Here is a 26166-nt window from a genome sequence, read left to right on the forward strand (position 1 = left end):
CACATTTGATGGATAAACTTCCACTAGCCAGAATCCACCATTTTGTTTACGTTTTTTTTTTTCCAGGGATGATGCTTCCTTCCCTCACCTCAGCCGTCTACTTCTTCATCTTCCTTTTCCTGTGCACTTGGTGGTCCCTGCGCCGCACCTTCGACACACTGATGTTCAGCTGCATGTGCGTGCTGATGGCCATCTTCAGTGCCGGACACCTGGTGGTCCTCTACCTCTACCAGTTCCAGTTTTTCCAAGAGTCAGTGGCACCGGAGGACGGCTACATCAGGTCAGCACCGCAATAGTGCCGCCCATGAAATCCCACAATGCATCTTGAGAAATAGTGAGCAACACATGGTCACTGGACAAGCAATATATTATTACAGTAAATTGCATTGCGGGGGGGGGGGGGGGGGGGGGGGTGGTGGGGCAGGTTTTCTTTTATTCAGGGTATTGTTTGATTTTAGGCAGTAGATAAATTTATTGCTAGTTATGGCTTGAAAATATCTTTGAGTAGAACAAGAGATCAATACTGTCATGTTATTATAATTTTTTTTATTTTTCAAACTTTATTGGGTGATTCGATTTATTGTAAGTATGCGATCATAATGATGTAAATAATGTCTCACCTAATATTTTTCAAAACTGTCATTCATTTGATTGCGTCTATTAAATGGCCCACTATTTGTTGACATGCACAAACGGTGCACACACACTTTTTTCTCCTTAAAATGCCTTTTAAATAAACAGTATTGCTGTTTTCTCAGAGCCAAGGAGGTCCGGCCAACATGCTGGTACAGTTCACAGTGATGGGTCATAAACCCATCACTAGTAGTAAATCTAATAGTAGCAAGATGAACTGTATCAAGTGGTTTTAGGGTAGAGGGAGGAGCATTCATATAAGTTACAACTCTTTTTTAAAGATTGGTTTTGAAGGCTTCAGCCTGTTATAAAGTTCTGTTACATGTGTTTTAAAAGACATCTCCTCAACGCCTCAGCTGCAGTAAAAGCACCAAAGGAAACTTGCAGTGTTTCGTGTTTGTTGAAATATATGACATGTAAATAACATGTTGACATGATGACAAGTGCAAATCTAGCGCTGCACTTGGTGCGACCCCGTGAGGAGGTGGGTTAGACCCGTTCTTTGTAATTTCGCTGGCATGTGCAAGATGGCATATTTTACAAAGGGCTATTTACGCTGTTGTGAGCGAGACCCAACTATTTGTATACAAACAATAAAAAAAATAAATGTTTCATATTTTATCCCATTTAACTCATTCACTGCCATTGACGGCTATAGACGTCATAAATTCATTTGAACTATTTCTATTAGTTTAACATTTTTTTCCACTTTTGTTAACAAGAGTATGAAAACCTAGAACAATTTTTTTGCACATTTAGAACAGATATAAAAAGTGTGATTAATCGTGAGTTAACTAGTGAAGTCATTCGTTTAATTACGATAAAAAATTAATCACCTGACACCCCAAAATTTTAATAATCTTTTCTTTTAAAAAATAAATAAATAAATAATTGTATATATTTTTTGCCCCAATTTTTAATCTTTTCTTTTTTAAGAAAAGATTATTAAAAAATTAGCGGCAGCAGGCGATTACCATATTTAATCGTAATTAATCGCATGACTTCACTAGTTAACTCACAATTGATGACAAATGTTATATCTGTTCTAATACAATAAAAAAAAATCTAGGTTTTCATGCTCTTGTTAACAAAAGTGGGAAACATTTTAAACTAATAGAAATAGTTCAAATGAATTTTTGACGTCTATAGTCGTCAATGGCAGTGAATGAGTTAAATGGGATAAAATATGAAACTTTTTTTTTTTTTATTGTTTGTATACAAATAGTTGGGTCTCGCTCACAACAGCGTAAATAGCCCTTTGTAAAATATGCCATCTTGCACATGTCAGCGAAATCTGTGCAGATTTCTCATAGGATGTGGACAGAGCTTTAGCAGCAAAGTTTGTTGATTTGCCATAAAACACTCAGAAGGAGGTAGCTCCTTAATGCACGAGTGCTTTTGAAGCCTTTTACACGCCGTAACATTTGGGGAGTCTGCAGGAGCTTGTTTAAAGCGCAGCAAATATTTACTTGTTGTTGGAGACAGGAAGAAGGCAACAAAACAGCAACAAAAGCAGCTGCAGGGTGGATGTATCAGACTCACCCACTCAGTGCGCATGCATGGACAACAGGGCTTTTAAGAGCGCTACTACTGTACAAGCACCCTACTTGTTGTATTATGTATGAAGCAGGAGACAATCTGTTGCGCTGCGGTTTGTGTAGTAACAACCACATTGTTTCACATCTGGACCACATGTACATACATACATTGAGCACACACCCACAATAGTGTGAAAATAATACTTTTTATTTAGCCAAAAAATATATAACAGAAAGGACAGAGACGGATTCAAAGTCCCAACCGAAGACGTTTGAGGCAGTTGTGGTTACCACTACCGCTAACATAAAATGGGAAACTCCATAGGCACATGAGCTAACAATTAGCATGTATGTGGCTGTGTTTTTACACTTTAAGTACCCTTGTGTTTAGATCTGTTATCTAAACTGCAACACATGTAGAGAGACCATATAACAAAAATCACAAGCGTATCTTCTTTATCTTCTGTAAAGAACAACTAATATTATTGCTGTACTGAGAAACCTTAGGTGGCCAAGTTTTCGCCACCAGAATGAGGCAGCGCGATTGGTGTGTGACAAAAACAGGTAATTTTTTTTAATAGTATTTAACACAAAAACGTATAAAAATGTTCTATTTTAAATATTGTCATGGTCCCAAAAACGTATTTATACGTTAAAAATAAAAAAATAAAAAATAATAATAATTATGCTACAGCATACATACGATACGATACGATATACTTTTATTTTCCCCGTGGGGAACTTTTTCTTTTTCCAGCTGCAGTTTACAGTAAAGAGAAACAACAGAATAGAAAGACATAAAATTAAAATTAAATAAATAAGAAGTGCAGCAATAAGTAGAAGACTTCACAGAAGTATACATGTGTAGAGAAGTACATTGCACACACCCATATACACGCTCCTATATATATATACACACACATGAGAATGTACACGACACAACACAACACAACACAACATTGCACCATATATCTTACTGCACTGAGTTAATGTTAATGTCGGTTGTTAAGCAGTTTGATGGATGTCGGCAGGAATGAGTTTTTGTAGCGGTTCAGCCTGGTTCTGGGGGCCCTGAATCTCCTGTCGGAAGGCAGGAGCTGGAACTCATGATGCAGAATGTGAGTCGGGTCATTAACAATTTTCTGTGCCAGTCCGGTGACGGACCGCTCATAAAGCATCTGTAGGGAAGGAAGATTCCTGACCCCCATGATCTTCATGGCAGTCCGCACCAGACCGGCAATCTGTGACCTTGACTGCACAGTCAGGTTGCCGTACCAGGCCGCAATGCCGTATCTGATGATACTTTCCAATGCAGCCCGGTAGAACAACAGCATGATCCTCTGCTCCACTCCATAGACCCTAAGTCTGCGTAGGAAATAGAGACGCTGTTGGAGTTTGGAGCAGAGACTTCCAACATGTACCCCCCAGCTGAGTGTGTTGTCAATGTGGACCCCCAGATACCTGTATGAAGCCACCTGGCTGATGTGATTGCTTTTAATGACGACTGGCCTGTGGTCACCAACAGTTTTTGGATCAAATATCACCTCCTCTGTCTTCCCCACATTGAGCACAAGATGATTCTGTTCACACCACTGGACAAATTTCTCTATTTCTGAGAAATAGTCCAGTGGGCTACCGCCGGCCTGCAGCAAGCTGACGATAGCTGTGTCATCAGAGAACTTAATGATAAAGTTCTCTGGGTGTGATGTCACACAATCATTTGTGTACAACGTGAAGAGGACCGGGGAGCTGACGCAGCCCTGTGGGGCGCCTGTGCTTATCAATCTGGGTTCCGAGAGGGAGCTGTTGACCCTGACTTGCTAAACTTGCAGAAGGCTTTGATGCAGCCTCTGAACAGAAGAGGACGTTAAAGCAATGGTAGTTATTACAAAAAACAGCCAGGTAGCAGCAGAGTTTAAGAGATCAACCAGGGCCATGTTGAAAAAAATGCTATTTTTCCCAGTGTTTTAAACAGATTTGTGAGTAATGATGAAACTTAGCTATATTCTAATGCTAATTGCTGCGAAACGGAAACAGATAGAAATATACTTTATTTCCTGATGAAAGACGAGCATCTAATCTTTCTTTTAGTAGGTTATATGTTTTTATAGGAATAGAACACAATATTCTGTGGGCCTTTGAGAATCAGTCAAAATCCAGTAAAACACCCGCGAGCGAAGGGGGCTGCTTCAGTGGAAATAACTGGGAATGAATGAGTTAATTGAGCGATTACGATATATTTTTATAAAGTGTACTATTGTGGAGTGCTAGTTTTCTCATTGAAAACACATTGCAAACAATTTTTTTTTTGGAACACGTTAAGGGTAGTTACATTAATTGTATAAGTGATTTGATTTACAGTATGAACATGGTCAAGGAATAAATTAAACTTGTACCTCAAGGCATCACTGTAGAGTTATAAATATTACATTATGATAAGCTGTAAACCTTTTAACTATCTTAAAAATATCACTAATGTTTATACATTTAAAAAAAAAGTAAAAGGTGTGAGTTTTTAATTTGAGATTTTTGCATAGTTACTTATCACGTAGCAGTATGGAGGAAATTTGACTTGCGTTCTATGTGGAATCTGAAAAATCTCATGGCGGTTTCCACTACAGGCATCCAAAGGTTCTTAATCTGTGTGTGTCTCTCCTGCAGGTACTTTGGCATGTCACCCGTCATTCAGAGCGACTGCAGCCGCACGTGGAAGCTGATGGTGCATCCCAAGCGGAAGTGGCACCATTTTGTCAACCCTGTCATGCTGCTGCTTCTCTACTACACGCTAGCCACGCTCATACGCCTCTGGCTGCAGGAGCCTATCGACCAGCTGACCGTAAGCTCCTGCATACACTGTTACTTTTAATTTTATTGTGTACTTCCATGACATTGACAATTAAATAGAAATGATTAAGAAAACAAAGGATAATTCTCTAAGAAAATATTCGCCTGACACTCAAAAACTGACCCAGGAGCTATTGTGGAAAGGTTTGGGGAAAGATTTTACTCAACGGACAAAATTATTGGGACATGTCAAACTATTCCAGAAGCCATTTGGGAAAGTTAAGGTCAGAAGAAAGGCTTCACGTCAGGGACAAAAGTATTGGGACACATTTCATCAAGAAGTGAAAAGTAAAACTGACAAGGAAGCCGTATTGGGAAGTTTTGGGGAAAGATTGGACTATTGGGACACGTGAAACCAATTTGAGAAGTCTAGGTGAAAGGTTTCACATACTGTCAAATGTATTGGGACACATTCAGTCTCCAGGAAAAAAAACTGACCCAAGACTCATTTTGGGAAGTTTTGGGCAACATCTACAGGTAGTGAAAAATGAAACTTACCTCAGAGTTATTTTCTGAAATTTTTGAAGAAAGGCTGCTCGCTATGGACAAAAATATTAGGAAAGTGAAACTGGACCCGTTGCAGGAAGTTAGGACAAAGGTATTGGGACACATTCCAGTTACAGGATGTGAAGAGAAGACACTCTACAGAAAGTTTTGGGACACTTGAAAGTTGAAACTGGCAGTGATTGGGACACATTCCATTTTACAGGAAGTGAAAAGTGATGCTGACACAGAAGCCCAAAAACGTATAAATGTGTGTTTTTTTTTTTAAATATCACCATGCTCCCAGAGACGTGTTTATACGTTTTTTTGTTGATGCTAGAGCATACAGAAGGCTTGGATGCAGCCTCTGGACTGAAGAGAATCCATGAAGCAATGGTAGTTATTACAAAAACGGCCAGCAGGTGGCAACAGAGTATTAGAGATCAACCAAGACCATGTTGCAACAAACTGTTTCCCCCCATTGTTTTAAACAGATTTGTGATTAATGATAAAATTTGTTATATTTTAATGCTAATAGCTGCAAAATGGAAACAGATAGAAATCTTTTTTTCCTGATGACAGAAGAGACTCTAATCTTTCTTTAGGTAGGTTCCCTGTTTTTATACCAATAGAACACAACATTCTTGGGCCTTGCAAAATGCAGTAAAACAGCCAGGAGCGAAGGGGGTTGCTCCAGTGAAAATGGATGGGAGCGAATGAGTTAAGAGAAAGTCTTCACTACATGGGCAAAAGTATTGGGACACATTATTTTTAAAGGAAGTGAAAAGTGAAGGTAACCTGGAGCCAGTTTAGGAAGTTCACAGCTGAACTCTAAGGACAAAAGTTCTGGGACATGTTCCATCTACAGGAAGTGAAAACGACTCCGACCCATTTTGTCAGCGCAAGACTGCACTGTGTGTCAGCACAATACATTGTGTCTGGAGGATGTTCCACTGTGTATCTTAAAATATCTTTCACATCCCATCTTGAAGCGCTGCCCCTCTGTTCTGTAATGGTGTTATAGATTAGTGTGTGTGTGTGTGTTTTTTTGTGCAAGGTCAATACTTGCTTGTAAGCCTTATTCATGTATTGATCCCCTTACTGTGTGTGTGTGTGTTCACTTTAGAAGATTCTGATAATAAAACATGGTTAGCACATAAATCCGCACTTGACGGGTGTGTTCAATAATCAGGTTATAATGGACTTTGTGTTCTTTCATGGCCGATTAATTTTGCAATTTCTCGGATAAAGTTTTTTTTTTGATGTCATACAAAATGGGTATCTCCATCTAGGTTATTTAAGCAAAGACCCTTACACACAGACTTTGCACAAAGTAATGTCAAGCGACCATTTAGCAGGCTTTTAAAGTGTTAAGTGGATGGACTCTAGGTTTTGTGTTACTTCTCTAATATGGCAATTTTGGAATATTTTTGGGGAAAGCAGGAAAAAAAAACACACGAAGATTCAAGTTTTCCGGCGCAAATCCGATCCAAAGATGAACGCCGCTCGGCCTCCATCCACAGCGACTATCTGTGTTGTTTCAGGATGACGAGGAGGAAGACGCGTGCGAGGAGGACGACCTGGTCGGAAACGGGACAAATAACTCAGCCAACAGGAAGAGGCAGATGTGGTGGGGGTCCAGGCAAGGCACCGACGAGAAAAATGTGCGTTGATTTCATAAACAGTTTACCTAAAGGGGGTCGTTCGAAGGTTTTTAGCTTTATCCCGAGTGAGGCTTCACTATTTGGCAAGTTCAAGCTGCATTTTATGGTCTCGTTATTGTGTTTGGTCATGTGCTCAAAATACCATTTATTAGCTAATTGTTAAGTGTAAAACAGATTCTAATATTATCATAAGGAGCCGTCTCATTTATTACAAGCAAAGATGCAAAGCAATCTTAACTGGCCGTGCCTTGTTTGCTCTTTTCTCCTGTCACCTTAGTTGCTCTCCACCCAAGATGCCATCAGTACAACAGAGGTAACATGTCCAACATTTACAAATGTACTTACTCCAACTACTTACTTTGAATATCAGTACTTGCTTTTTTTTCTCCTTTTTTTTTGCTGGAGAGCTCAGTTCATTCGGTAATTTTACCGATTTGACATGTCATCATCATAATTGCTCTCTTTTATTATTATTATTATTATTTTTATATTAATTTTTATTTTGTATGTGGGTGTGTATGTGCATGAATATCAGTACTTGCTTATTTGCTTTTTCTTGACTTGCTTTGATTATTTGCTTTAATTACTTTACATGGTTGCTTCACTTTACTTCAAGTACTTATTTAGATTATACTTGCTCTAGTTACTTTACTTCTTCACTTGTTTACATACTTGCTTTTCTTACTTACTTTTCATGTTTGGAACATTAAATTACTTAATTTACTAGCTTAGATATTTACTTACGATACTTATTTTATTTACTTTCCTTAGTTACAGTATTTGCTTTACTATTTTCGGACCAATTGTACATATTTTGCTGACTTGCTTAGCTTATTTGCTTTAATTACTTGCTTAATTACATAGTCAAATTACACACTTCAGTTTCTCGCTTACAGTACTTACGTATTTACTTAGACTTCACTTTACTTGCTTGCTTTTATTAGATTATTTACTTTAAGTACTTAATCTACTTGCTGTACTTACTTTACTTATTTACTTACTTTAGTGATCTTACTTGATTTACTTTACTCAGTTTACTTGCTTACTTTACTTGTTCATCATACTTTATATTCCTGTGTAGATTATTTCATTAATTGATCTACTTGCTTAGAGTATTTAATTATGTACAGTATTTTGCTTAGAACACTTAGCAAATTTAATTTTAAAATTTGTGTAACTTGTTTTAACATTGTTTGCTTGATAGTTTAGATTTTCTATTTAATTGCTCATTTATTTTGCTTCAATTACTCGTTTTACACATGTTACATATTTCATTTTCTTAGAGTATTATTTTATGTACTTGTTGCGAACATGATCCTTTTAATTAGTTATTTTATTTACTTTGGTTGCATACTTAATTTTCTTGCTTCAACTTTTTACTTGGATAGATTGCATCCTTTACTAGCACTGGTGATGTAGTTGCATATGCCTTTCATGCAGACAATGTAAGTTCAGTTCCCGGCCAGTGCCCAATATCCAGACATGGTCGTTCCCAAACCTGGAGAAGAAATGGTTGGGAATTGGGATGTATCAGAAAGGGCATCTGGTGCAAAAACCATGCCAACCAAATCATGCGAGTGACATTCTTTGGCCACATCTGATGGGACAAGACGAAAGTTGCCACATTTTACCTTTCCTTGCTGATTTACTTTGAAAATAATCCCTGTGATGTGTGTTGCCTTTTTTCCCTTAAACCAGGTTGTGCTAGCCCCCAACGGAACATCCTTCGACTTCACTGTGACTGACAACGGTCCGCGCTATCTGGACCTGTATGCCACCCCCCAGTACAAAGGGGACCGGTCCGTCGGCCATTGTACAGATCAGTCTACAGGTAGATAACCACAATTTTCTCACCAGGAGGAAGTATTAAGATTAATGGGCTGTATTTTTTGTGCGCCGGAGCAGAGAAGGAAGACATGAGCATGTACAAAGTGGATCTTCCTCCCGAGGAGGGTGAATCGCCGTCGGGAGAGGAGAAGTCCGAGGGAAGCGAGGGCGCCCTGAGGAAGCGAGGCGTGGGCGCCATGGTCAAAGTTTTCCACTTCATCATGAAACAGAGCTACATCTGCGCGCTCATCGCCATGATGGTGAGCTAGTTGTCAACTTGTTGTCAAGTTGTCAAAGAGGCGTGGGAGGGTCAAATGTATATTTGAAAAAAAAAAATGCATATGAAGCATTTCTTGCGTGCGTTCTCAAGGCGTGGAGCATCACCTACATCTCGTGGCTCACCTTCGTCTTCCTCATCTGGTCCTGCATGCTGTGGATGGTGCGCGACCGTCGGCGCTACGCCATGTTGTCGTCGCCCTTCATGGTGGCCTACGGCAACCTCTTGATCGTCCTGCAGTATTTCTTCAGCTTTGAGGGCATTACGCACGTGCCGGGGCTGTCCGTGACCAAGAAGAACCTCTTTCACTCCATTTCCTCCAAGGTATTTATCTTTTTCTATACTGTGTATAACCATTATCATGTGAGATATTATATGCTTATTGTTTACTTGCTATAACGCGGTTCACTTTTCGCGGCCTCGCTGTTTCGCAAATTTTTTTTAGTGCAATTTCACATGCATTTTATTCTACAGTAATGTACCTATTTTATAAAATTTCTGAAGGTTTGAACATTGAGAATGTTTAAACAAGAGAGAAATGTGAGAAAATGTAAATGCCTCGATGAGAAAAGTGTATGAACTGTGGAGTGAGGGGTTTTAGAGCCTTAAAACATTTATCATAAATGTAAAACATAACTAACTACTTTGCGGATTTCATTTATTGCGGGCATCTTTTGGAACCTAACCTCAGCGCAAAACGAGGGAACACCTCCATTTGGTGGCTCACTATGTTACTTGGCTCCCGTGAAAGTAGATTGTAACATATTTGCTGACTTAGTGACTTATTTTAGTACTGACATACATACATTAATTATTTACTGGTTGACTTACTGATCCTACTTATTTACTTTGTGATCCTTACTTATTTTACTACTTACATTACTTGTTTATTGATCCTTACTTGGTTATTGCTTACTTGTTGATTTTACTTACTTACTTACTTACTTTACAAACTTGCTTAAATAACTTAAATTTATTTTACTTATGGACAAATTTATTTGATTTACGATTTGATTGAATGATGTTTGATAATATGTCTGAGTGTATGATTTATGTATTTACTTGGATAACTTAAATTGCTTACTGTAATTTAAAGTCTTAAATTACTAGACTTGACTTGCCTTTACTAATTGGCATATATATTTTTTAATTTACTTAGATTACTTTCTGAAATTACTTATTCACTTGCTTAAATTACTTACTTGACTTTACAATACTTATGGACATACCGTATTTATTTTATTCACTTTATTTACATACTTGCTTGGATTGTTAATAATTTAATTTAAAAAAAAATCACATGCTTATTTTATTTATTAGAAACTAATTTAGCTACTTTCTTTACCTATTTTGATTAGTTACTTGCTCTAATTAGCTTACATGCTAACTTACTCAAGTAAATTACTTACAGTGCCAATGTTCTAAACTTCCTTATGGTCATATATATTTTATTTACTAACTTGGCTAATGACTTAGAGTAGAATAGAATAGAATAGAAGAGCTTTATTGTCCATGTAGGGTAATTTGGTGTGTAACAGTGCCCTACAATCAAACACAGAAAAAACAAAACAACCAAATTTCATAAATACATTAAAAAACATAAACACATAGTAATCATGATGCATGGAATGGAATCTCATAGTAGATTTGTCGGTACGAATGATATCAGGTATCGATCGGACTTTGCCTTCTTATATTTTGTACTTTCTTTGTTTTTTTAAGTCTTTATTATGTTTCCTACTTCTTTTCCCTTTTTTTTAATTTTTATTATATACTTCCTCACCTCACTTTCTACCCTTACTTAGTTAATTGCTTTACTTCTATAACTTAGTTATTTCGTTAATTTAAATGGTTGTCTGGAGCAGGCATACAGTAGCTAATGATTTTTTTTTTCTTGTGTCTTGTAGGTGTTGTGCCTGCTGAGCTTCTGGCTGCTGCTGAGGCAGACGCTCACCGAGAGGTCAGAAAAGCAAAAGGAGGAGGAGGCGGATCTCTTAGGTGTTCAGGTGGAGGACCAAAAGATAAGAGGTGAATCGGAAGGTGGTGACATTACAAATGAATGAATGAACGAATGGTTGACCCTCTGTGTCTTCTATAGAGGAAGAGGAGCGTAAGCCCGAGGACGAGCAGGATGTCATGCACATGCTGGGCAACTTGGTGATGGCCCTGCTGGTCAAGTACTGGATTTACATCTGCGGCGGCATGTTCTTCTTCGTCAGCTTTGAGGGGACCATCGTCATGTATAAGATCATCTACATGATGATGTTCCTCTCCTGCGTGGTGCTCTACCAGGTATGTATAGCTGCACCGTTATAATAAACTGCAGGGGCAAACTGAAAAGACAAAGGAAATTTAAATTTTATACAAATTAAGTTGTAATGTGACAAGAATAAAGTCTTTAAGTTTAAAGACAAAATATCACATTTTATGAGAATAATGAAATTGTGATGTAAAAAAGTAAAATTTTGAGCATAAAGAGCATTTTCCAGGCACAAAGTCATATATTTTTTTATATCAATGATGTTAAGTTTAGAGAAAAAGTATGTCATCTTTCAACAATAAGTCTATAAGTTTCTATCAATAAAGTTGTAATATTACAGGAATAAACATTTGTTGTTTGAATAAGATTGTTTTTCCGGAAATAATAATATTACAAGGATAACATCACAAAATTTCTATTTTCTGATGAAGCGGCTTTAAAAAATTTGGGGGTAAAAACAAGAATACTTTCCTAAACAGTCCAAATTGAGTTGTTTTAATTTTTGGGAAAAAGTAACTTATTTTATGATAGTAAAATCACTATAAAGTCACAAAAGTAGAAAAATTATGCCATTAAATATTTACCAAAAGATTAAATTCTGGTCTTTATTCCTTCTCCTGATGCATGTTATTGATAGCTTTGACAATTAGAGCTATTTTTTGCTGGTTTTATGATAATGAAGTCATGAATGGTAGAGAAAAATGAAGATTACAATAAAGTCATATTTTACATAAATTGTGTCTTATATCTCAATCATCACCTACGTAAAGATGAGATGGGTTAAGCATTCCACAAACAAAATAGCTACACACAATGTCACTATTGCTTTGCTCCTTCCAAATTGCAAATTCAATAACCGCCCAGACTGGAGGTGCTGACCATTATTGCAGCGTCATAAAAATTGACCGCTTCAAATCGAATCACCCTAAAACCAAAGCTTTCGCCCTCAGTCCCCTTGAGCGCATTGTGTCATTGAACACATTGCCACCATTAACGACTGCCCATTAAGTACCACACCTCCGAAACGGACCCTTTTCCCATTCCCAGGTGCACTACGAGTGGTGGCGAAGAATCCTTAAATACTTCTGGATGTCCGTGGTGGTGTACACCATGCTGGTCCTCATCGCTGTTTACACCTTCCAGTTCAGATCCGAGGAGGCAGAGAACAAAGACAGGTGAGGTCAATTTGGGTTCCACTGTGTTGCATCATCACCTCTTGGAATTAAAATCCTTCAGACTATTTATTCCTTCTATGCAGTTTCAAGGATCTGGGCCTTGAGAAATTCTCAGTGACCGAGCTATTCACCAGGATCTTCATCCCCACCTCCTTCCTGCTGGTGTGCATCCTGCACCTGCACTACTTCCACGACCGCTTCCTGCAGCTCACCGACCTGCAAGCGGTGGTGGCCAAAGAGGAGAGCAACATCTACAGGTGAGACAAGTGTCCTTCATTTTGGGGGATTATTCCTGGTCGTTCTGTCTACAGTCGTGCCTTGAGAAGAGAGTGACCCGAGATTTTCAAGATACAATCCGTCATTTGGCAAAGTGTCGGTTATCTAACTAGTGAGAAGATAATTATATGGTAGTACTTTTTTTAAGGGGGGGGGGGGGGGGGTCAGTCCTCCTACCTGCTACTTGCGTCTCCGTTAACCCCATGATCCACAAGTGAGTGACAGCACACTAATGTTACATGCGGTATATGTGGTCGCGACAAGTTTTAAAAAAAAAATTTTTTTTATTAAATTTTCCTGAAATCTACTTGGGTGGTGGCAAGTTTACTTGGGTGGCCCGCCCAAGTATTAACATAATGTGGGAAACACTGAGTGCATTGCATGTGCTAGGGATTGACCAAATTGCTGTGGATTTTCTTCTTTTTTTTTAACCCTTTGAATTAATTCCAGTTATTGTGTCTATTTCTATTGTGCAAAGTAGTGGTTAGTGTAAAAAATGCATCAATTGCATCAAATATATAACATTACGTCCACTTTACTCTATGGATTTGTCACGGTCCGTCCACGGAGCTGAGTTGAGTCTGTCGGCGTGTGGAGTAGAGGACCCAAAGTGCAGGGAGGCAGGAGAACCATGGCAGGAGTGCGGGTTAGACTGACGTATTTTATTGTATAAAATCAAAATCGCAATCGCAATCGCAATCGCAATCGCAATCGCAGCCAGAACTCCGGGGGTGACCGTGACAAGCGGCAATGATCCCACGCCGACTGATCACCACCCGGGAATTAAATACACCCACACTAATTAGGGAACTTGTCACACCTGGGGCCAGGCACAAGTGGCTGAGGGCCCGGATTGGTCAACCCGCGGAAGGGCGGGAACCCACTCAGGGCCCTCAACCAAAGCCAGATCTTCCCAGACATGACAGGATTAATTCTAGTCATTCATTCATTCATATATTGCACGCTGGTGATTTAAATGAATAACTCATGAAAGGAGTGATAGAATAATCATAGTGCACATTCATTGCGCACATGCATTTTTCCATGGATAATTTCTTGTCATTCTCATATTTCTCTTGTACAGTGTGGTGGATATCATGAATAACTGTCCAGAGGGGAATTCGTATGATAGAACAGAGTGTAACGTGTACTTTTTTTTTGTACTCTATGGATTATTTCTAGCAGTTATATTTATTGGTCGTGCAAGCTGGAGGTTAGCGACTGCATAATCGACGCGTTATTGTGGCAAACAAAAACTTCTGTTGATGACACTGGCGTCCTTATTTTTTAAAACGATGTTTCTAGTCGTATTTATTTTTGTATTGTGCAAGGTGTTGGTTATCATGAATGACTGGCAAGAGGAGCATTCAATAAGTATCTGATAGTACATGGCCAAGTGTGCCTTTTCTTTTCTTTTCTTTTCCTTTTTTAAACTGCTGATTACTAGTCATTGAATTTATTTCTGTTGTTCAATTGTTCTATTGGCATTATCGTGAAAAAAGGGTCGGAAGAGCAATGGTACAATCGTATGCCAAAAATGTTTATGTGCATGTGTTTATGCATGTATTATTTATAGTCGTTTATTACTATTGAGCTTTCAACGTCAGTTAAATGAGTGCGCTGCTGACTTGTTTGACCTTGACCATTTTGTTGGATCATTTCCATTTTCCCATTTATTTCTAATGTGCACAATGCCTGTTATTATAACGAACCGGTTCAAGCACAGTTCCAATGACCTTAAACATGCCTAATTTAGAATACAGTTCATAATGCGTGTTTTGTTGTTACACGTTACAGTCAGTGGGGTGGCATTGTTGTCTTTTTTGGGGGGTGCTTTTTTTTTTTTGCTTCTCTTTGTGTGACACGCTGTAATCTCTTTCTGCGCCGCCGCTCTTCCTCCTCTCGCAGCCACGCTAAAGTCAGCGGGCGTGTGTATCTGATCATGAATAGGTGGGTAACAGGCTCGCTTTGTGTGGCAACCATCAGCATCCTCCCGGTTCACGCGTGAAGTCCCTTACTCTCCCCTTGTCCCTCTGCCTTGAGTCCTCCCACACTCACTCCCCACACCTCTTCCCTAAGATCACCATCTGACCTGTCCTTGCTGTAATTACTACCGACTATTTGACCTGATGCTGTATTTAAGTCAGCTGGGAAGTAGGAAATTGCCCCACCTGGAGCTGTAAGTGGCAAACGGTGCATAGATACTAATAGAATAGAATAAAAGTATATATTGACAAAGGTAAAATTTGACAGCATCAATCTACATTTATCAATGCAGTATCTTTACATTAAAAATATATTGAGAAGACTATACTACAAAATACATACTATTGTATATAAGCAGTTGTGAATATGAACAAAAATTAGCAATAGTCAAAAGCATTGTATGTCGCAACAATAGACACACATTCATAAGTAACAGTAATACATAAATGATAGAAAATACCTTAAAGTAGCACTAAGGAACTTTTCAACCTTAATAAAATATTTTCATAACTCTTCTGATGAAACATCGACTTAAAACTAGTTGAATGGTACCTTTGCCATGGCCTGAGGAGGTCTGTATCATTTTTACTGGCAGTAGGCATTTTTGAGGAGGATGGTAGGAACACTGTCACACAAAAAACTACAAATGTGTTGACTGCTTTATGGCATACAGTATGTCACTTCTCCCTTTCCCCATTCGTTACAAAGACAAAAGTAAATTTGAATGTTTATGCACGATTACTGTTTTCCTGGCAGAAGCTGCAAAACAACTGAAGTTTTGTCTGAGGAGACAAAAAAGAAAAAGGGCGGCTACTTGGATAAAAGGACATTCAAGGATCAACATTGGCCCGGATTTCACTCGCTGGCTTGAGCTCAAAAACGACGCAATGCGCTTGTCCTCATGGGAAATGTGGTCTTCCTTCAGACATAACAATACCACTTTTGTCCATAGGATGCCGCCATAATCAACGTAAACTGAAAGTTCCTTAGTGCTGCTTTAATAATAATATGTATTCTATATAGACAGATGTAAGAAGTAGTCTGGAGATTTGTATTTGGCAAAAAAGTGGAAAGTATCAATAAAGTAGCTTTTCGGTAATAAATAAACAAGACCTTGCTAATATTGTAAATTATATTTATATAGATATGAATGTGAACAAAAAGCAGAAATAGCTGCTTATTATTGCTGCTTCGTACTGTATGTAGAAAATAACATATATAGCTGTCCATAAATAAATAAAACACAAAAGTACAACAGTATTATGCATACTGTTTAGCGTTCTATCCGTGCTATAATTCTCTTTTGCCTGGTCAGAAGTTGGAAATGTTAGATTTCCCAATTTTCTGGAACGCACCATTTTTACCTGACCTGTTCCGACTTACCATCTTACAATCTGTTTCTGCTTTCCATCTGTCCTTTTCCCTCTTATGGTACCTGACTTTTCACCACTTACTACCTTACCTTTCAACCCATCCCATCCAATTATTGGTCCTTTCTTACAACATGCCCTTCCCTTAATTACACCTTTCCTTGTTACCACATGGCCATGCAATAACACAACTCTCTTGTGATTTGGGGTACTTGTCTACAAGACATTGGTATCTTCCATTGTGCCTGAAGCCCCGATTGCTGAATCCTCTTCAACATCCTCCTGGAAAAGCTCCTCTTTTTTATTTTTATTTATTTTAGCTATATCTAGATGAACAAACCTGTCGACAAGCATGCTTGGACATAAAATGTCTTCTTTTTTTTTTAAAGCCTGAAGCCTCCCCACAATTTAAGCACCTAAACGCAACATTATTATTCCGTACATACATTGTCTGTTGTCAATTTCTCTTCTCCTGACCCTGTGCGACTTTATTGTCCCGAGCAGCATCAAGCAAAAAATCAGTCAACAACACAAGTAAGTGGGAGCATCCTCATAATAATAATAATAATAATAATAATAATAATGATATCGCAGTTGCTTGTGAGTGACATGCAGCCAAACCCCCCTTTGATCAAGCGTAAACCCAAAAATCAAGTCGGATTTTTGTCAAGAACGCAGAGAGAATGTTGCATTGCTTTGCCTGTTGCAACGTCGCTTCCCATCCTTCAATCAAGAGCGAACGATTGCAATAGAGTCCTTGGAGAATCAGCTCGAGTGTGCGCGTGCGTGCGTGTGTGCGGTGTCTTGTTTATGGGCTCATGAGGACAAAAAATGGCAGGTTGACGAGTACAGTAAATCACAATTCATAGCATGTCTGCAGATAATTGAACTGTTGAAACTGTTATAGTGCTCTATAAAGGTGCGGATTGATGCACATCGGTGTAAGTATTTATTAGCTGGCCTGGGGCAAAAAGTTAATGTTCAGTGATCTTCATAAAACTCAAGAAACTTTGATTTTCTTCACCTTTTGTTTTAGAAGCTTCCTAAAACCACACAGCTATTTATTATTGGCTTTTAATGGAATAAAAGTGCAATAATTTTGCTGAACCAAATATAAATATCAGTCAGTCCCTTGTAATGTGAGTTTGTGTGTCCCCTTTATAGGGTCGAGGGAGTGTTTTCCTCCCGCGCTAGATATAGGATATAGGAAGTAACTAAATGTACAAGTGAGATTCTTAAAGGTCTCATATTATTCAACTTTTCCACATGCAAAAATAGTTCTCAAATGTGTAAAAGACATGTCTGTGACATGCATTTGTCAAAATTGACTTTGGATCTAATATTTTTGCTGTCCCTAAATCAGCAAAAAAACAAAACAAAAAAACGCTCTGTTCAAAACAGCCTGTTTTAGGGGCATGTCACTTTTATGTAAATAGCTGACTCGGCCATACCCTTCGGCTCGGTAGCCATGTGCTAATGTTGTGAATGGAAACGACTCGGCCATGGCGAGCAAGAGCAGTGTGGTACAACCATACCAATTGAGAAATAAAAAAAAAGGAGCAGTCAGCTTCTCTAATTTCTGCGGGTGTCACAAACCTTTACCAAAGGCGGTGCCACTAACCCGAGGGGACGGGGGGTCGAGTGCACTTCCGTGTCTTGTTGACATCACCAAGTCACGGAAGTTTAATCTGCGCTCTGAAGCACACATTTTAGAAAGGAGGAGAAAGCTAAAGAAGTCTGACTGACTTTTTTCATACCTGGTTGGATTGTAGACAGGCCGGAGATGCATATTCTTAATAGAAAACCACACTAAAGTGCATTTTTATACTATGAGACCTTCAATTAAAAAAAAAAAGTGTTTAACAATAATGAGGGAGAATGCACGTGTTTTGTTAAACAGTCCCTTGTGTTGAGAAGTGCAATTAAATGTGCTACATTTTAAGCACCATCTATTTCTGTGAGTAATTAATTGGAAAGAATGAGTTAAAGCATTTGTGCGATTATGGCCCATTTAAGGGTTGAGCGAGAGAGAGTGAACGTGTTAGACTGAAGCACGAGGTATTAAGCAAATACAAAAGACAGAGGTGCAATTTAATGTGTTTTATTATTTTTAGCAGGGTTTTTTTTTTTTTTTTTTTTAACTGTAACGTATTAATCCAAAATTGTGTATTTGGCCTCCTTAACCCGTGGGCAGTATTTTATTTTGAAATGGCTTGGTCAGAACCAACAAAAAGCCCAAAAATCGTCACAATAACGCCTGGGGGTTAAGGGGTGTGTGTGAGTGTGAGGGAGCTGTAGCACGAACTATGAAGGAAATACTCAAGTGCAAAAAAGTGTTTGTGAACGTGACCTTTTCTCTACAATGAACTAATCAACATTAACGTGAACTTGAAAACACACACAGCCATAGAAGGTCCTCATAAGCGCATAACGTAGCATAATGTAACATGTATCATTCCTTGTAAATGTAATAATAACCGCGTCCGCCACCAGGCTGGTTCACCCGGAAGGCAGCCTGGCTGACCTCACCATGCTCAGCGGCAGCTCAGCAAATGCCTCGCTGTCCCGGGGAAAGGAGGAAGAGCAGGTGACGCAGGGCGAGCAGACTCTGGTATCGGTGACAGACGACTCTGCCTCTTCGGCCGGCGATACCAAGCCCGGCAGCCTCTACGAGGCCAGGCAGTCCAGCACGGACGACAGCCAGCGCTTCAGCATGGGTACCGAGCCGGAACCCAGCACTGAGCAGAGCTCAGGTACGACTGCCGTGTAATGCCGTCATTTATGCCTGCCTCAAAATGGAAATAAAAATAATTATGTCATATAGTGAAGCCCCCCAAAAATCAATTATTTGTGTTCACCAACCCAAGACACACTTAGGACTAGGGATGCACCAAAATGAAAATGTTTGGCCAAAACCAAAAACCAAAAATGAAAAATGCTTGGCCAAAAACCGAAACGCCGGAAAAAAATTATGCCAATTTTTACTATAATTGCATTTATTATACTTAATTAAAAATAAAATATTATTATAAAATATTTATTTAGCACTGGCATTTTAACAAAGCACAATATAAATTGAAATGTGCCCACACCGCAGACATGTTGGCTAATGGTACATAAAACACCAAACGAGGGTTGAGCATTTTCTGCCGGTGCGATTGCGCTTTATAGTCAATGTAGTTCGCACAGACGGGCACGGATACGTGCGGCGGGACAAGGTGCGGCGCACTTAAAATTGGCACATTCATATATTTATTAACGTTTCAAAATAAATAAATACATTTGTTCGCACCATATAATCAGCTTCGGGAACAAACTGCAAAGTGACACACAGCGTCCTGTACAGGTCTGCCGCTACCCGGAGATAGCGGTAAGTGTTTCCGTGTTTAAAACTGTTGATACCAATAGTGCTAGCATTAGCTAAAGTATTTTGCACGGCCACCAGGATGCCGGTGAAAAAGTGGAAACGTTCGGGGCTCTTATAAAAAAATAAAAATTAAAAAAAAGGGAAGGCGCTTCGGGAGAAAGAGTGTCTCACCTGTACTGCAGTACACGGCAGTTCTGTCTTTTTTCTACCCACTTAAATGTTGTACACCAAGCGACGCCCCTCTCCTCCGGTGTTCACAATAACCCCGGGAGCTGCTCTGACCGACCGGTGCAAACTCAAACAGTGAAAAGCCAGCGAGAAGAAAAGGCGAACAGTGGACACTCACCCCCGCGTTCGCTGTTTAATTCAAACAGACGCTTGTTTGCAGCGGGGTTTTTTTTTGTGCTTGCGTCACCACTATTTTGGCCATATTCTTTCGGCTTTAATTTAATTTCTAAACCGAATGCCGAAAATGGCAAAAATAGCAATTTTTGGCTGGATATTTTCGGTGGCCGAATATTCGGTGCATCACTACTTAGGACCCTCCCCCTCATTTGTTTAACATTTCATGATGCATTTCATGCTTATAGTGTCTGGAGAGCACTTTTATTTATTGATTTATTTTTAATTATTATTATTTTTTTAATTATCTTGTTTTTAGTTGTTTAAAATTTATTTTTACTTGTATTTGTTTGTTTTTATTTCCATTTATATAATTTTTATTTTATTTCATTTAAGAATTTTTTTTTTTTTTGGGGGGTGGGGGGCGTTTTTGGTACTCCATAGTTACAGTTTTGTTGTGGTTCTGATAAGACCTCATAAGGAGGAATATTGGCTGCAAAACAATTTCCATATAATTTGTCAGCACAACAACCTGGAAAAAGGTGGGAAATTACCAACTTTGGCAGACTGCATAAAAATTGCTTGTGGTGCTCTCTACATGTGGTGTAATCTTAACCAACATCCTGGCAGTCAAAATTCCAACTCTGTCACGTTTATGATTGTACCTGAGAAGGTGTGATATTTTTATGTTGTGTTGTTTATAAAGAATAGCAACTGGCTGGAAAAAGGTGGAAAAAGTCCAGTTTACACAGGCAACATGAAGAGGTTTATAATGCTTATTACCATCCAGGTTCAAGTTGCTCTAAACACAACAGAGGAGTGCCGCCAGCTTGTTCCAGCTCGTTACGTTTCTGAAAGAATGACGTTCGCAGGGTAACAACTTTTAGATAATTCATTCATTCAGGGATGTGATTTTTCCGCTAATTCGCGGAATTCCGCTTTTTTTATCTCCCACCCCAAAAAAAAAAAAAATTACGATTTTTTTTTTTTTTTAGTAGTTGTGTATGCACATGACTCCGACAGATAACATCTTCTGCTATAACAAAGACATTTGTGGTATGCTCTAATATGAGTTACTTTTCATTTGGTCATGATACAATTATTTGTTCATGAAATTTGAACTCTTCAACATTATTTATGTGTTAACTTAGTAATCACATTAGTTAGATATGATGATATTCTCAGTGATAGTTTTTAAAAGCAAAGGCAGTCCAATGTTTTTGAATGTGACTGATTTTGAGTTGACTAAAACTGCCATTTTATATGGGATAGTTCAATATACATTGAAAATTTATGCTGTTGTTTTGTCTATTTCTTTGTCATGTGAGTGCATTGAAAGTACTTAAAAACACGGAAAACCCATGAGCTCTGGGGGGCTTCGCCCCTCTTGTCCCCCCACCAGGGCACTGCCCTGGACCTAGCTGGGTGCCAGCCCCCAGACCCCCGGCTAAATTTTCAGATAATTTCACTTTGGTCAAATCACATCCCTGTTCATTTAAATCCATTATGATGCAGTTTTAAACAAGTTTGTGAGGTGAGGGAGATATATCCCGCCTGGAGGATTGCACGTGACTCCCACGGACCAAAGTGCACCCGTTAATCACCGCCCCCAAAGTGGCGGAGGTCCGTCCAGTGTGCATTTTTTTGTCTGGGCCAGATTTATGTGGCGTTTTCTTTTCTGACACCGTGCATAGCTCAAGCACACACTTTAGTCTGTTACTTGTTGAGTGTATTTGCAATGGAATGGAATGATAATATAAAATCAGTACCTCTGCGAAAGAACTTAATGAGTTTTTCGTGTTTGTTGTAAAAAAAATCTAGATTTCGATGGATTTTTATTTTTACTATTCACAAGACGGTTAACACTTTATTTTAAGGGGACCATATTATTGGAACCTGATCATTTTGTTAGAGCAGGGATTGCTCCTTGGTTTCTATAAAATGTACTAACACAGAGTGGGAGGGGGAAGGCCCAACCCCTTGCAGTTTTTCACTTTCTGAGGTAGTAAAATGCCTCAATGGTGGGACAGGGCTGTGAAGTTTAACCCCCAAAGCACACTTATACCACCCTGTCGTCAGGGACAAATAAGTATTTTATACATCACACCACACAGTCATCACACATCTGTTTATCTTATTCCATTATCACTGTAGTGTCCCTGTGTGAAAAAGTCTCAAGGTCAAATTTCACTGGGTCCCGTATGACGAGCAAGAGTAGATGATTGGGTCTTCTGAGATTTTACTACCTTTTTTTTTTTTTTAAGCTTGTGGGTACAAATAGCAACACAAGGGGCGAGACCAACCAAGTCACACACTTATTTTCACTTGCAAAGGGTAGTAAAAGATCCACGATGACACCTAAGACATTTCATTGATCTCATCAATATATTGGCACCTGCAGACTTATTTTCACCCGCAAGGAGTGATTCTGCTTTAAACATTCCTCACATTAATAATGTAACAGAAATGACTGAAGTTTTATAAAGCAGCCACTGTTGTTTCCAGACCTGAAGAGCAAATGGCACCTAGTGGTGGACCGGCTGACGGTGCTCTTCCTCAAGTTCCTCGAGTACTTTCATAAACTTCAGCTGTTCATCTGGTGGCTGCTGGAGATCCACATCATCAAGCTTGTATCCTGCTACATCGTACTGGTCTCCATCGGAGAGGTAACAACATGTTAGGACCAAGGTTATTTTAGTGAACTAAAACTAACGAAAAAAGTACAACTAAAATTTAAAAAAACAATTTCGTTAACAAAAAAAACTAAAATGATTTTTTTTTTTTGGGGAAAACTAACTAAAACTAACTATAATTGTAGCAAAAATGTCCTTCATTTCAGTCTTTGGTAATAAATGTAATGCATTAGCATGTAGGGATGATTTTACATGTGATTTTAAGTAGATTTATTTTGATATTAACCAGAATAAGGATGTTTAAAAGTGTGTCACAAAGAAGTGACGTCATCTAGCAGCAGCCAATAGAAAAGCTCCTTCAGATGACGTCGCTCCCATTGTGTTTTTTAAATATTGCACACAAGTAATACACTTTTTTTTTTAAACTAAAACTAATACTGAAACTAACTAAAACTAAACATTTATTAAATAACTAAAACTAATAAAAATTAACGAACACCCTGAAAACTACAAACCCAATTCCAAAATAGTTGGGACACTATACAAATTGTGAATAAAAACTGAATGCATTTGGGGGAGTGCCAAATTTTAATATTTTATTCAGAATAGACGTAGAGAACAGGTCAAAAGTTTAAACTAAGAAAATGTATAATTTAAGGGAAAGCTATGTTGATTGTAAATTCCATGGTGTCAACAAATCTCCAAAAAGTTGGGACAAGGCCATTTTCACCACTGTGAGGCATCCCCTCTTCTTCTTACAACAGTCTGCAAACGTCTGGGGATCGAGGAGACAAGTTTCTCAAGTTTAGAAATAGGAATGCTGTCCCATTCTTATACGCGTCTCTCTAACTGCTCAACTGTCTTGGGCTTTCTTTGTTGCACCTTCCCCTTTTATGATGCGCCAAATGTGCTCTAGAAGTGAAAGAAGTGGACTGCAGGTTGGCCATTTCAATTCCCGGATCCTTTTCCTACGCAGCCATGATGTTGTAATTGGTGCTGCATGTGGTCTGGCTTTATCGTGTTGAGAAATGCAAGGTCTTCTCTGAAAGTGAGGATGCCTGGATGGGAGCATATGTTGTTCTCCAATCTGAATATACCTTTCTGCATTGACGATGCCTTTCAGGCAGGTTTCCACTTTGACACACTCCATTTTAAATAACCCCTGGCCCAGAGAAAGGCCTGCGCTTCTTGGTCTGCTTTAGAAATGGCTTCTTCTTTGTACTGTCGAGTTTCATCTGGCAACGGCGGCTGGCAACGGTGGATTGTGTTCACCCACAATGTTTTCTGGAAGTATTGCTGAGCCCTTTCTGTGATTTCCCTTACAGAAAGCAATACTGTTTGCGGCGCAGTGCCATTTAAGGGCCCGAAGATCATGAGCATCCAGTATGATTTTTCGGCCTTGAGATTGTTCCAGATTCTCTGAATCTTTGGATGATGTTATGCACTGTAGATGATGATTACTTCAACCTTTTTGCATTTTTTTGCTGGTAAACACCTTTCTGATATTTCTCCACTATCTTTCTGCGCAACATTGGAGGAATTGGTGATTCTCTACCCATCTTCGCTTCTGAGAGACACTGCCACTCCGAGAAGCTCTTTTTATACTCCAATCAAGTTGCTATTGGACCTCATTAGTGATAACTGGTTTTCCAGCTGTTTTTTTATAAGTGCAATTGACTTTTACAGCCTCTTATTGCTACCTGTCCGAACTTTTTTTTAGATTTGTTGGCACCATGAAATTTACGATCAACATTTTTTTCCCTTAAAATTATAAATTTTCTCAGTTTAAACTTTTGACCAATCATCAATGTTCTATTCTGAACAAAATATCGAAATTTGGCACTTCCACATTATTGCATTCAGATTTTATTCACAATTTGTATAGTGTCCCAATTTTTGGGGAATTGGGTTTGTAATTAAAACTAACTAACTCAATTGAAAAAAAATAATCAAAACGAAATAAAAACTAACTAAAATGAAAATTCTAAAACTATAATAACCCTGGTTAGGACCCAAAATGTTGATTTTGGAGCATTTTGTGCCTCAGTGTGCTTATAGTGCTAAACCCTACTGTGATAGGTAGAATGCTAATATGCTAACATACTGTATCATATGTCAAGATAGCGACCTACAGTGAGTACGGATTGTGCTACTACTACAAATTAAAATCGATAACAAGCTAACATTTGTTTTGATAACATATAGCAGGATGGCAACCCAAGTGCAAAGAGCGCTGAGGCAGATCGAAGTTGATTTTACATCTTAGCCCCTTTTCGGGTTCCATTTGAAATTGGACATGCTAACTTGCTAACAGTTGCTACGCTAACATTTTGCCCGCCACACAGGTGTCCTTGCTCAACTACGTGTTCCTGGCGTCGTGGGCCTTTGCGCTGCCCTACAGCCAGTATCGCCCCCTGGCGTCCAACGTGTGCAGCGTCTGGACGTGCGTCATCATCGTGTGCAAGATGTTGTACCAGCTCAAGTCCATCAAGCCGCTCACTTACTCTAAGAATTGCACCATGGTGAGAAATGATTGACTTGATGACAAGAGTCAGCGCCGCAAGTAGCGTTGAACCAGTCTGTGTGTTCCCTGTGACAGCCTGCGGCCTACACCACCGACGAGGAGAAAGAGATGCAGGGCTCTCTGCTCTACAGCGGACTGGTGGATCCTGCTAAATGGGTTGGCCTGCAAAAGACTGACGACTTGCTGGGCTACATCAGGGTGAGTGGAGACCACAATCGGTCCTTGGGATTCACTTATGGGATCCCTGCTCTACCCAATTGTGTACACCATAAAATTTAATAAGATAAGTTAAAATTGAATAAGCTGAAGGTATTTTTGGCCTGAGTCAAGCGTTATAGTTTTGGAATTTTTATTTTTGTTTTGTTTTTTAAATTTAGTGCGTTTTAATTAGTTTTCAAGATGGTTCTGTTAGTTTTTATTAGTTAAAAAAAAAAAAGCTTAGGTTTTGTTTACTTTTAGTTAGTTTCAGTATTAGTTTTTTTTGTGGTTGTTTTAAATGTGTATTACTTGTGTGCAATATTTAAACAGGCACTAAGAAACTTTCAGTTTATGTTGATTTTGCGCCATATGGACAAAAGCGGTAATGTTATGCCTGAAGCAAGACCACATTTCCCATGAGGACAAGCGCATTGCTTCGTTTTTGAGCTCACGCTAGTCAAATTGACTTCTGTCTTTGTAACGAATCAGTAAAGGGGGAAGTGACGTATGCCATAAAGCAGTCAGCACTTTGTAGTTTTTTTGTGTGGCAGGGTTTCTACCATCCTCCTCAAAGTTGTTTAGTGCCAGTAAAAATTACCCCCTCATGGCAAAGGTACCATTCAACTAGTTTTATGTCGATGTTTCATCAGAAGTGTTATGAAAATATTTGATTAAAGTTGAAAAGTTCCTTAGTGTTACTTTAATAAACACCATGGTAAAATAAAAAAAGTAACACATTTCTTACCTAGCGTTACATTTTGGCTGAGTG

General features: G+C 38.8%; 1 protein-coding gene across 1 annotated transcript in view; it reads left to right on the forward strand.

Annotated features, from left to right (window-relative positions):
- Positions 1-26166, forward strand: part of piezo2b (piezo-type mechanosensitive ion channel component 2b) — a 90299-nt gene that overhangs the window by 31208 nt on the left and 32925 nt on the right. The window contains exons 7-21 of the mRNA XM_077558302.1: positions 67-280; positions 4833-5007; positions 7043-7162; positions 7440-7475; positions 8861-8993; positions 9068-9249; positions 9360-9590; positions 11174-11294; positions 11365-11558; positions 12574-12701; positions 12785-12958; positions 18827-19086; positions 22548-22708; positions 25021-25197; positions 25275-25397. Coding sequence (XP_077414428.1) covers positions 67-280; positions 4833-5007; positions 7043-7162; positions 7440-7475; positions 8861-8993; positions 9068-9249; positions 9360-9590; positions 11174-11294; positions 11365-11558; positions 12574-12701; positions 12785-12958; positions 18827-19086; positions 22548-22708; positions 25021-25197; positions 25275-25397 — 2429 coding nt within the window. The remainder of the gene's footprint in view (positions 1-66; positions 281-4832; positions 5008-7042; positions 7163-7439; positions 7476-8860; positions 8994-9067; positions 9250-9359; positions 9591-11173; positions 11295-11364; positions 11559-12573; positions 12702-12784; positions 12959-18826; positions 19087-22547; positions 22709-25020; positions 25198-25274; positions 25398-26166) is intronic.

The sequence above is a fragment of the Vanacampus margaritifer genome, chromosome 2 (genome assembly GCF_051991255.1).
Source record: "Vanacampus margaritifer isolate UIUO_Vmar chromosome 2, RoL_Vmar_1.0, whole genome shotgun sequence".
In the NCBI taxonomy this organism is placed as follows: domain Eukaryota; kingdom Metazoa; phylum Chordata; class Actinopteri; order Syngnathiformes; family Syngnathidae; genus Vanacampus; species Vanacampus margaritifer.